The 13299-nt window shown below is 45.7% G+C and overlaps 1 protein-coding gene across 1 annotated transcript in view; it reads right to left on the bottom strand.

Moving 5' to 3' along the window:
* JPH2 (junctophilin 2) overlaps window positions 1–12480 on the bottom strand; it is a 92218-nt gene extending 79738 nt beyond the window's left edge. Inside the window, exon 1 of the mRNA XM_060190447.1 lies at window positions 11611–12480. Within this exon, the coding sequence (XP_060046430.1) occupies window positions 11611–11989 (379 nt within the window). The 5' untranslated portion in view covers window positions 11990–12480. The remainder of the gene's footprint in view (window positions 1–11610) is intronic.
* Between the last annotated feature and the right edge of the window lie 819 nt (window positions 12481–13299).

Genomic DNA, 13299 nt, shown 5'->3' on the forward strand with positions numbered 1-13299 from the left:
TGCATGTAAAAAAAAAAAAAAAAAAGAAGTAGAAACGCAAAGCAGAAATTGACTGAGTTTGGAGTATGGCACCAAAGTAAGAAAGCAGAAGTATACTAGAGTTTGCAGTGAATACCTCCCTAATACTTCCTCTCCACTTTTCCAAGCTTTGGGTCCATGATTGCTCAACAATTTGTTTGGCTTTGTATGTTAACTCTCTTTTCAGTCACCAGGTTCCAGGTGTCATCAGGATGCTGGCCAGACTTCCCTGGATTGAAGACACCACCAATGTGTCCTGGAGCTCAGCTTCCCCAGAGACCCATCCTACTAGGGAAAGAGAGAGGCAGACTGGGAGTATGGACCGACCAGTCAACGCCCATGTTCAGCGAGGAAGCAATTACAGAAGCCAGACCTTCTACCTTCTGCAACCCTCAATGACCCTGGGTCCATGCTCCCAGAGGGATAGAGAATGGGAAAGCTATCGGGGGAGGGGGTGGGATATGGAGATTGGGCGGTGGGAATTGTGTGGAGTTGTACCCCTCCTACCCTATGGTTTTGTTAATTAATCCTTTCTTTAATAAAAAAAAATTAAAAAAAAAAGAATTAAAAAATAAATGAGAATCTTAATATGACTACAGACTTCTTAGCTCCCCAAACTTAACTATTCTGAATTCTTTGATTCTTGAAATATTTATCTTTGGGTGGGGGTAGACAGCAAAAAAAAAAAAAAAAGGAGTAGGGTCGGGTTACAGTGGGTGTGTGACAAGTCCTGTGCCCTGCGTAGCTCCACCACCCCAACATCCAGAGACTGCTGTCCGGAATGCTGCCCCACACCTCACACAAGGAGCAGGAGATTAACTGGGCGACACTGCCTAGGTGCTGACAGCACTGGGGCCTGGGTGGAAGTCCCTTAGCCAGGCCCTGAGTCAGCTCTACAACCTGAAAGGCCTATGAAATGACTGGGTGTGGAGAAGGCAAAAGCAATTGTGGGGAGGGGACTGAGCAGTAGACAAGCCTGATTCCAAAATGCACAGGTTACAGTGTGCAAGGATCAGGGGTCAAGCCCCCAATCCCCACCTGCAGGAGGGAGACTTCACTAGTTGTGAATCAGATCTGCAGGTGTCTCTCTCTCCCCTTTGTCTCCCCTTCTCCCCTCAATTTCTCTCTGGCCTAGCCAAAACTAAATTAATTAATTAATTAATTAACTAGAGCACTGATCAGCTTTGGCTTAGGGTGGTGTGTGGGACTGAACATGGGACTTTAAAGCCTCAGGCATGAGAGTCTCTTTGCACAACCATTATGCTATCTACCCCCCTAAAATAAATTAATTTTAAAAGCCTTTTAAAAACACTTTAAAAAAAAACCAAAGGGAGGGGACCTGGGTGGTGGCCCAGCGGGTTAAGCACACATGGTGTGAAGCATAAGGACTAGCATAAGGATCCCGGTTCGAGCCCCTGGCTCCCCACCTGCAGGGGGATCGCTTCACAGGTGGTGAAGTAGATATGCAGGTGTCTGTCTTTCTTTCCCCCTCTCAGTCTTCTCTTCCTCTCTGTCCTATCCAACAACAATAACAGCAACAACGACAATAAACAACAAGGGCAACAAAAGGGAAAAAAATGTTTCATTATTTAAAAAAGTTAAAAAAAGATCAAAGGGAGAAGGTTTGGGTGAGCCCCCCTTTCCTGTACCCATGTAGCATATCCAGCAGAATTCTCTATCTCCCCATCATGATACCCAACACCCAGCTTCTGGCCTTCCCCATACCAGCCCTTTCCCCATCTGAGTCCATGGGAATGCCATCCTTTCATGTCTCAGGTCAAAGCCCTGGAACCATCCTTGACTCTTCTTTCTCTTATACCCCTCCTAATCTGTGAACAAAATCTACAGCTCTGCTGTTAAAATAGATCCAGAACTCAACCACTTCTCAGAGCCTCTTCTGCTAGAAGATAGCGGTCCATGTCAACTCTGTCACTGCCATTTCTCACCTGTGCTGGTTGTTATAACAAACTCACTGCTCTACCCTCTCCACAAGGCTCCTCCTTCCTGTCTCTTTTCAACAGAATAGCCAAAGGCATCCCTTTAAACAAAATCAGATCCTATTCCAGGCAACTGTCAGTCACACAGGGATGAGGAGAGGGCCAACTGCTTCACTGCTGACCCTCTGTGACCAGACCTGACCTACCCACTCTGGTTTCAGCTTGATAAAGGACAAGAGAGACAACTTCATCTCCCTCACCCCACCTCCCACCCTTACTTAACCAGAGTCCTCAGAAAATGAGACTGGTCATTCCTCACAAGGGTGTGGCAGCAAGGGCCAGTCTAGGGAACAGCTGCTGGGGACATGGCATTAACAGGACCTGGAAGCAAGCAAGCTCAAATGGATCCCCAGGGCCTAGCCTTGGATGGGGCAGGACTGCAGAGGTCTGCCCAAGTGGACACATGCAGGATGTCTCTGCAGAGAGGAAAGTCTTAGCCCTTCCACTTCTTTGTCCTGACGAGGGTCCTCTCTACTCCCCCTGGCTCCCAGGTAACACTCAGAAGCTGTCTTCGCGGCCACTCAGCCAGCTGTCATACTAACCACTGACTGTGAACAGGAACATGAGATTTTCAAGATGAGTTTAAATTATGCTGAATCCACTTTCTAAATGGAAGCCTGGCTGGCCCAGGTTCCATCTTCACTGGCAGGACCCGAGACGGGACTAAGCAAATCAAAGCCATGGCTTATCGGCCATTCCCAAAGCTACTTTTTGTACTGAAATCCCCTCTCACAAACAGGGATAGTTGTGGTTCAGGCTGTCCTTGATTAGTTCACCCTTTGGAATGTGAGGAAAATACAGGCAAGTGAATGTTCCCACAATTCTCTATACCTAGCATTATGTTAGGTGCTCTTTCTTTTTCTTTTCTCTTCCTTTGTTTCCTTCCCTTTTCTTCCTTTCTTTTTTAATTGCCACCATGGCTATCACTGGGGCTCTGTGCTGACACTATAAATCCACCACTCCTGGTAGCCATTTCTCTCTCTCCCTCTCTCTCTCTCTCTCTCATTTTTTCTTCCTATTTTATTTGACAGGAAAGAGAGAAATTGAGAGGGGTGGGTAGATAGAGAGGGAGAGAAAAAGATAAACACCTGCAGACCTGCCGCACCACTCACGAAGTATCCCGCCCTGTAGGTAGGGACCAGGAATTTGAACCCAGGTCCATGCATTTGCTAACGTGTTTACTCAACCACATACATTATTGCCTGGCTCCCTGTGTTCGATGTGCCTTATGTATTACCTCAGTTCATTGTTTTGATGGCAAACGCTAGAAGAAGAAGATTGTTTTGATATTTTCCCCCCTTCATTATATTGGGAAAATAATGATTTACAGGACATGTGGGTACAGTCTCTTACCTCCTCTTTTTATTTAAAAAATTATTGGGATTAATAGTTTGCAATCAACAATAAATATAGTTGTTAGTACATGTGTAAAATTTCTCAATTTTTTGCAAAACACTCTACCCCCCCCACCTAGGTCCTCTACCATCATGCTCCAGGATCTGCACCCCACCCCCATTCTTTACTTTGGTGCAATACACCAAACCCATTCCAAGTTCTGCTTTCTGGTTCCCTTTTTGTTCTTATTTCTCAATTTCTGTGTATGAGTGAGATCATCACACAGGCAGTGAAGCAGGTCTGCAGGTGTCTGTCTTTCTCTCCCCCTCTCTGTCTTCCCCTCCTCTCTCCATTTCTCTCTGTCTTATCCAACAATGATGACAACAATAATAACTACAACAATAAAATACAAGAGCAACAAAAGGGAATAAAGAAATAAATATTTTTTAAAAAATAAAAAAAGATGTGCTTTGGGGACCAAGTGGTGGTATACCTGGTTGAGCACACACTATAGTACATAATGACTCGGGTTCAAGCCTGATAAAGTGCATCCACTACAATGATAAAGACCTGGGTTCAAGGATCCCAGTTCAAGCCACTGGTCCCCACATGCAGGGGGCAAGCTGCAGTACTGCAGTTGTCTCTCTTTCTCTCTTCCTCTCTATTCCTCCTGTCCTCTCAATTTATCTGTCTTTACCCAAAAATAAAATAAATTATAAATACAAATATGTATGTAAGTATGTATGTATGTATATGTGTGTGTATGTATATATATATATATATATAGGCTGGGTGGTGGCACACCTGCTTAAGCACACATGTTATAATGCTCAAGGACCTGGGTTCAAGCTCCTGGTCCCCACCTGCAGGAGGAAAGCTTTGTGAGTGGTGAAGCAGTGCTGCAAGTATTTCTCTGTCTCTCTCTTCCTGTCTGTCTCCCTTCTTTCTCAATTTCTGGCTGTCTGTATACAATAAATAAAGATAATAAAAATTAAATATATATATATATAAAAGTGCCAGCTACATGCCAAGTGCCTTACATATATCAGAGTATCATTTAATTCTCTCAGCAAGACAGTATAATTGTTCTACCAGCAAAACAGAATAAAAGGGAAAATAGTAAGTATGTAGTAAGTATGTAGGAAGAAAAAATATTATCTCATGATTTGTTTTGCATTCTTGCATGCATATTCCTAGACTAATGTTGTAAAGTACATGTCTTATATTGAATTGCAATCACAAAAACTGGCACTGGGACAGTAGAGGAGAAAATCATATCTAATAATATAATACATGTCTGATTTTTAGTGTAGATCCTGGTACACGGTAAAGATGCAATAAATAGTAGACACAGCTATTACTGCTGTTAAGGGCAGCTTCATCAGCACTGACCTGTGCTGTTGCACATAGTCCTATAGTTAGAAGGGGCAACACTTAGTTTAAAGTTCTATCAACATCTTAGAATTCTTCTTCTCCTTCTCTCTCTCTTGTTGATAAGACAGAAATTCAGAGGATAGGGAGAGATAGAGAGATAAATACATACTTATAGCACTGCTTCACTACTTGTGAAGCTCCCTCACCACCACCAGCACCCCAAAGATGGGGACCTGGGGTATGAACTCAGGTCCTTGCTTAGGATAACACTGTGCTCTGGTGTACTACTACCTGGCCCCTATCTTGAAATTCTTAATGCTTTTGAAAAACAGTCTCCTCATTTTCACTTTACACTGGGTCCCACAAATCATACAGCTAGTGCTGACTATGTCATAGGAATATTTTATCATTTACTAAAATGTGTGCTATACTACAGAATATCTAGCTGCCATGTATTATCATTGAATTATATCTCTGCCTCTTACTAGCTAGAGAATCATGAGTGAAAAAATTTTAATTCTCTGTCTCAGTCTCCTCATTGGTAAAACAGGGCAATAAATATATTTCCCCTTAAGGTTAAAGTAAAAGTTTGAATAACACAGTAGGTGTTAAATGCTAAGATCAGCACCTGGTTCATAATAAACACTCCAAAAACTGTTATGAAAAAACAGTTTTATGAAAAAAAATTCAACCAGGGCCTGATTTGAGGGAAGGCATTGATAAATGGTTCTGGAGCTTATCCAAGGGCTAAATTGCTATGGAAATCTGATGGCTGAGAAACTGTCTCCCAGGAAAATTGCCGTGTGTGTGTGTGTGTGTGTGTGTGTGTGTGTGTGTGTGTGTGTGTGTGTGTTCTTGACTGAAGGTTCAGGGATTTTATGGATCTGTTGGGGCAAGGCTAGGGACCCAAGTCCAGAATCCCAGGAAACAAAAATCGCTAACAGACTCTTCTAGTTCTGGCATATGTGGTTCTCTGCAGTGGAAATGGCCAGGCAACCACCCAGTGAATTACTTCTTCAGGGCTGGGGTGGATGCTTGCTTTGGAGTTTTAAGTCAGACACTATTTTTAGCTTTGCTATATATGGCCAGGGGAGAAATGAGGGCTATAGGCAGGGGGAGGGGTGAGAGGAGGCTTCCAGCATAGTCTGGGAGGCTAAAGTTCCTTTGCCTTCTCTACCTTCCTATCCCAGAAGAGAACTAAGTGCTTGACCCCAGTCAAAATGACAAGCTGGAGGGGGTGGGGCAGGACTGTGGAAAGCAGAAAGGTATACTTTGCTGAAATGGCCAGGTAAAGTCACTTCAAAACAATGATTCTCAAACTTTGTTTGATCATGACTTAACAGTAAAAATACATACTTTATAGGCCAGCAAAACAGCTCATTTGGCTAGTGCACTTTTTTGTCATGTGTGTGACCTAGGTCTTAGCCCATCCCCACTACACTGAAGGTGTAGTGCTGTAGTTTCTTCCCATCCCCCACTGCTAGCTAAAAATTAATAATAAAATTTAAATTGTAAAAATCCATATATTATTATTTTCTTTCATTTGAGTACACAGAGAAGAACAGAGAGAAATTGAGATGGGAGGGGGAGATAGACAGCAAGAGACAAAGACACCTGCAGATCTGCTTCACCACTTGTGAATCATTTCCCCTGTAGGTGAGGAGCAGGGGCTCAAACCCAGGTCTCTGTGCCTGGTACTGTATGTGCTTAACTGGGTGTACCACCACCCAGCACCCAAAAAATTCATTTACATCATGACACACTCAATAACAGACATTTTACACACAGTCACATGCTATATACATACACATACACTGAATGAACACTTCAAGAGACAGTACATCTGATTCTCTTGGAAATTTTACTACAATTCTATTCTATTTCACTTTAGCCTTTCATTTGAAAAAGCACTGGTTACAAGCCACTAAACAGATTCTGCTACCTATTAATGCACTGATACTTCCAGTCTGGAAATGTCTGTGTTCTTTGTTGTAGAGCAGGCCACCTGTAATGTCTGACCGCCAGCTGTGGCAGAGTGAAGGAAAGAGATGTTAGATCCACTGTTTCTCCAAGCTAGGCATACGTTCTCATTTCAGCTGAATCCAGGGGCTGGAAAACAACTTCTGAGCCCCTGACTTTTGTGTACTCTCTTGTCTCCACATGGAACACTGATCCCCACCCATGTCACAGCCTCACTCCACCCTTCAGAGCCTGACTTGCCACTTGCTTCAGGAAGTCTCTCTGGGTAGCACAGCTCTTGTTAGCTACTGGCCACTTGTTCCTTGCACCCTTAAGCCTCCTGCCTAGCACCCAGTGCACTGTCAATAATTATCTGTCAGATTTTTCTGGAAGTCAGGAGTCTACTTGCTTCTTTTTTTAAAAAAATATTTATTTTACCTTTTGTTGCCCTTGTTTTATTGTTGTAGTTATTGATGTCGTCATTGTTGGACAGGATAGAGAGAAATGGAGAGAGGAGGGGAAAACAGAGAAGGGGAGAGAAAGATAGACACCTGCAGACCTGCTTCACCACTCGTGAAGCAACTTCCCTGCAGGTGGGGAACCAGGGGCTTGAACCGGGATCATTACACCAGTCCTTGCACTTCGCGCCATGTGCACTTAACCCACTGTACCACCACCCGGCACCCAAATCTGCTTGCTTCTACCTCTCTCTGATTCCCCCTTCCCCCCGACACACACACACACACACACAGTCGTGCTGACTTCCATATAACCACTCAGTAAATACTTTTTTTTCAGTAAATACTTGTTGAATGAATTAATGGTAGCTAGTAGCAACAATAATGATTACCATGTATGTCTTCCAGTTTATCTCATGAGACACCTGAAAGATTAGGATAAATCCATTTTATGGATGATAAAACTTTGGTACAAAAAGATTAAAGAGTATGGGGGGCCGGGCAGTGGCACACCTGGTTGAGTGCACATGTTACAATGCACAAGGACCAGGGTTCGAGCCCCCAGTCCCACCTGCAGGGGGAAAGCTTCACGAGTGGTAAAGCAGGGCTGCAGGTGTCTCTCTGTTTCTCTCCCTATCTCCCCCTTCCTTCTCAATTTCTGGCTGTCTCTATCCAATAAACAGATAAAGATAATTTAAAAAATAAAAAGATTAAAGAGTATGGTAAGGGGCTGAACAGTGGTGCACCCGTCTGAGTGCATACAATATCATGTGGAAGGATCTGGGTTCAAGCTCCCACTTCTCACCTACGGGGGTGGGGGATACTTCACTAGCAGTTCTACAGGTGTCTTTCTTTCTCTCCTTCTCTAACTCCCACTCTTCTCTCAATTTCTCTCTGTGTCTTATCAAGTAAAGTAGAAAAAAAAAAAGGGAAAAAAATGGCTGCCAGTAGGAGTGGAGTCATAGCGCAGGCACTGAGCCCTAATGGCAATAAAAATAAAATAAAAAGTGTATGACAAGGCCAGGGTCATAACTCAGGCTCCCAAGCTCACAGCCTTTTCTAATCACAGGATCTTATTTGTCTACATTCCGTTCAGTGCTGCCCAGGATGGGGCAAAGGGCAGGTCCTTAACGTACCTTCTGGGGGACTGATGACAGGTTGATTAAAGACATTTTCCGAAGCTGTGGACATATCTAATTTTGGAGAGTTGCACCTCTTGTGTGGCTTGGAAGAGAGGATCTGTGAGGTTTCCAGGACCCTTGCATGTGGAGCTGGCTCATTCAGGAGCTGAGCCCAGGTCTCTAATGGGCCCTGGGGCCAGGCTTTCAATTACCTGGTCTGAAGAGATCCTGGACACACCTGTGTTAAAACCAGGACCCTGCAGAGCCAGATCTGACCTGTGCCCACAATGTCAACGTCAGCCTCTCCACTCACACCACCAAGCTTTCATGCTGTGTCTCAAACCTACCAACCCCAGGCCTTTGCCTGGATGATACCACTGTTCCCAGTAGCCACTCCTCCCCACCCCTTTCTCGTTTTGAGAGATTGAGAGACAAGGAGGATGAAAAAGACAGAGAAAATGAGGGACATTTGCAATACTGCTCCACCCCTTGTGAAGCTTCCTTTTCTGTAGGTGTTGACAGGGAGTTTAAACCCAGGTCCTCAAGCTTAGTGATGTGTGTGCCGTACAAAGCGAGCCACCACCGGGTTTCCTAACTCCAAGTCTCTGCAATATCCTGGAAGTCTTTGCTCCCTCTCTAGTCTTTCCTGTTCTGCTTCTGAGATCATCCTCTCCCCAAACATCACCCTCTTCCTGCTCTGTTGTTGTTTTAATATCACTAGAAATTTCTGGCACTTACACATATGTTTCTTTCCCAGTTTATTTCTGTCTTCTTCACTAGACAGTGAACTCCCTGAGGACTTTGCTCACTGGAATTCTGGAGCTTCTGGAACTCTCTGTGGGATGATGCCTGACACACAGATGGTGCTCTGTAGTATTAGCCACCAAAGTGAATGGACTCCCTCCTCCCTTTAGACATTGGGAGATCAGCTCACAGTTCCCCCAGGAACGTGTCTCTTTATGTATCCTTTCAACATGCACAGCTTGGTTCAGAAAATCGAGTGGGTAGGGAAGCACTATTAGCAATATTAGCACACATTTACTGTATACATCATAACTGATGTCTCAGAGCACTCAGAGATGAGCTCCATGGGATAACCAGAAGAACTGAGGCTTGCTCCCTGCTTACTCCTAGAGCTTAGTGTAGTATCTTCCATCAATTTCTGGCAAATCGAATTTCACTGAATTGCAGAGGTTCAGTGAGTTAGAACATACAGAGTTGAGATTTGTCTTCAGCACTGTCTGATTCCAGTTGGTGCCTCTGAGCTTACAGAAACTGCAGGGGCACAACCCCATTAACATGTCACCTCAATACTCATCAGTGGGCAGCCCACAGAAGCTCCATCCTGTGCCCAGGGCTATTCCCTGAACATCAGCTGGAGCAAACATCCTACCCCAGGCTGGCGCTTGTCCCCTCCTAGCCACCCCTAGCCCACTCCCACAATGCTCACTTTCTGCACTTTGACATAGAGGGGAGCCTAGAGGTAACAGTAATGTACTAGAAATGCCTTCTGATGTCAAATCTGTTTTTCACATTTGCCATAGCTTGGTCACTCCTCTTCCCAATAGCACACCCTGAAGACACCTCACAAAATCCTCCTAAGCTGCAATAAATCTGATTGACCATGTGAAGCAGGAACTGAGAAACCTTGTCATAGAAGAGTTTAATAGTGGGAGTCAGGCGGTAGCACAGTGGGTTAAGCGCAGGTGGCACAAAGCGCAAGGACCAGAGTAGAGGTCCCAGTTCGAGCCCCTGGCTCCCCACCCGCAGGGGAGTCACTTCACAAGTGGTGAAGCAGGTCTGCAGGTGTTTATCTTTCTCTCCCCCTCTCTGTCTTCCCCTCTTCTCTCGATTTCTCTGTCCTATCCAACGACAGTAACAACAACAACAATAATAACCACAACAATGATAAAACAACAAGGGCAGCAAAAGGGGAAAAAATGGTCTCCAGGAGCAGTGGATTCATGGTGCAGGCACTCAGCCCAGGGAATAACCCTGGAGGCAAAAAAAAAAAAAAAGAGTCTAATAGTAAATATTTTGGGCTTTGTAGACCAAGAGGAAAAATTGAGGCTGTTATGTAGGGATTCAATTTTCTCATATCAAAGTGTTCTTCTTTAGATTATTTTTTCTAAAACATAAAAACTACTCTCAGCTCATAAACTGTGCAAAACCAGACAGCTATCCAGCTTGTCCCACAAGCTATAGTTTTCAAGCGGTTGGTTAAAAGAAAGAAAGAAAAAAAAAAAAACAGGAATACAAAAGTTGTCTAATGAATTTGTTTAAACAGATTTCAGGACCCACTCTCAGGTTCTGATTCAGAATATCTAGGTGAGACCTTCAGTTTTCATTTCTAATGGGATGGTGCTGGTGCTGGTGCTGCCTATCCACTGGCCACATTTTAAGAAAATAGTGATATTCTAAAATCTGTCCTTTCTATGGATGAGAAAATTGAGACACAGATTTTTAAAAAATGTTCAAAGTTTCACCTCATGGACTAAGGAGTGTCCTCTATGCTAATATTCCCCAAGGCTATAACCACAAGAAATATCTCTCCTTTCCCTTAATTCACTAAATACTTACTCCCAAGGTTCTGGGCCATTTTAACATTACTCTCTCCCTTGCTCACCCTCTCAAAAGTAATTTCCCATCAAGATCCATCTCAGGAGCCGGTTACCTCTTCTAAAGCCTTCTATTCCCTCTCCAGATCTAACTATTCTTGTCTTCCAGGGCACCCTGTATACACTCCCTGTACGATTTTGTATGTACCAGCCTATCTTTGAAGCCATGGGCTATATCTTACTCTTGTTTAGATATGAACGTTTTACAATGCCTGGCAAATAGGAGATCATAGGAATAGGCACCAAATAAAAGGATATATGGATGGATGGGTGGATGGATGAATGAATAAGTGGGTGGGTTAATGGGTGAGTAGGTAGGCAAATGGATACATGGAAGGATAGGTAGGTGAATGGGTGAATGAATGAACTATTATTTGGAAATCAGTTTCATGGGCAAGGTTGAGATGACATCCCAGTTCTTCCAGAGCACAAGCAAGAGCATCACACACAGTTGTTCGGATTTCAAACATGCCAACTGTAGTAGCTTCATCTTACTGAATGTGTGCTGGGTATATTTATAGGCCAGTCACTCCCGCCACTCCCTTCAAGAACCCCTGTATTGGCACCACCTTTACTAATAAGAAGATGGGTGCAGGGAGGGGAGGAGCAGCTTGACTGGCCACTGTAGTCAGATCCTCTGCCATCCTGCCCCCCCGCCACTCTCCCAGCCTCCCACCGTTCCCTGTGGCTGGCTGCCACCCCAGCTCTGCAGGCCCCAGGCAGGGCTCACCTCCATCAGCATAGGTCTCTGTGCCATAGCCATCCTGCAGGCCGTTGTTCCAAGTGCCCTCGTACTTGGCGCCACTACTGCTGCTCTGCCGGGTTCCATAGCGCCCCTTGAAGCCATGCGTCCACTCACCCTTGTAGAGCCAACGTCCCTTGGTCTCTATGCCCAGCCCATGCCGTTTGCCCTGGCTCCAGTATCCTTCGAAGGTGTTTCCACTGGGCCAGGTATAGACGCCGGCCACTTCAAAGCCGAAGTTCCAGGAGCCCGAGTATTCACCCTGGCCCTTGGGGCCGGTGCACAGTCCATGCCCGTGGGCCTTGCCTCCTTCCCAGCCCCCGCAGTATGCCCCACCATCATCAAAATCAAAGCGGCCCCCGCTCATCTCATCGTAGCTTCCCACGGCCTCACCGTCCTCCAGTTTGGGGGGAGTGGGTCGTGGCTAGTGCCAGCGACACTCTCCAAACCAAGCACACTAAGGGCTGGGCCCCCAGACTCACTTCTGCTCCCCAGGGCAGGGGACACAGGATGCCACCAAAGATTGGCAGAGCCCAAAAGCCAGGTGAGCACTGGGTGGGCTGCTCAGTGCCATGCCTGGGGGCTCCCACTCAGTGGGGCCAGAGAAGGGTGGCCAGATGGGAGGGAGGAGGGAAGGAGAGATTCAAAGTCTCCACCAAGCATCGTCCCAAGTCTGGCTTCCACGGAATCACAGGGAGAGGGCTGTGATCCCTTTAAGAAGCACAGGGAAAGGGGGTGCCTAGTTCATTTCAAAGAGGGGAAGTCCTCCCCCCTTGGTGGGGTCCGATCAGAGGCTGAATTCCTAAAGCCCGCTGGCCCCCTTCTCTGTCACCCAGTGGATATGTGGGGCTGTCCCTCTCCTTGCTGTTCCGCCCCCTCCAATCCTGCCCTCCTCCCAGACTGAAAGGTCAGTGTTGCCCTAACAAGGCCATTGGATCTCAGAAGCTGCTCCCAAAATAACCCCCTGGGTGGCCCAGCCTCCTTCCAAGAGGGAGGGGTATCTCACACTGGGTTGGTGCTTCCCACCCAGGGAGTGGCTGAAGGGATAAGGAAGGAAGGGAAGCTGAGAACCAAGTGTAGGCAGCTGGGGAAACTGGTGGCTTCTTCTCCCTTGGGCAAGACCTCCCTTATGCTCTCAGGGTCCCTTCCTCCCAGAAGGGAGCAGGAGAGAGATCAGGGGCAAGAGGAGGAAACAGTGAGCCTCTCTTCCTAAAACACAATCTCCCTGAGTTCAGAGACTGGCAGATTTCAGAGCCCCCTACTCCCCACCCCACCCCCACCCCTCCACTCACAAGCCCTAACAGGAGGCTGCAGTGCTCTGCCAACCCTTAAAGGAATCTAGTGACCTAAAGAGAAAGGAATGGGTAGGGCTTATAAAGACTTCATGAAAAAAAGAAGTGAGTTCTGGAAACAGAGTCTGGCAGATGGAATCTGAGTCCCATGCTCAGACACAGCCTTGGACAAATCCCTGAGAAGACTGTCAGAGCAAAAGGCATGGATCTCCTCCCCCTTCCTCTCCTTCCAAGGACCAGGAGACTTTCCCCTCTCTAGCTGCGAGACAGTGTAGCTTACCCAGTTGAAATGAAATGAGATCACTTCAGAAATACTCAGGAATCGGAATCAATATTTTTAAACTTTTTAAAAATATCTTCATTTATTTATTGGATAGAGACAGCC

This window comes from Erinaceus europaeus, chromosome 1 (genome assembly GCF_950295315.1).
Source record: "Erinaceus europaeus chromosome 1, mEriEur2.1, whole genome shotgun sequence".
Lineage (NCBI taxonomy): Eukaryota > Metazoa > Chordata > Mammalia > Eulipotyphla > Erinaceidae > Erinaceus > Erinaceus europaeus.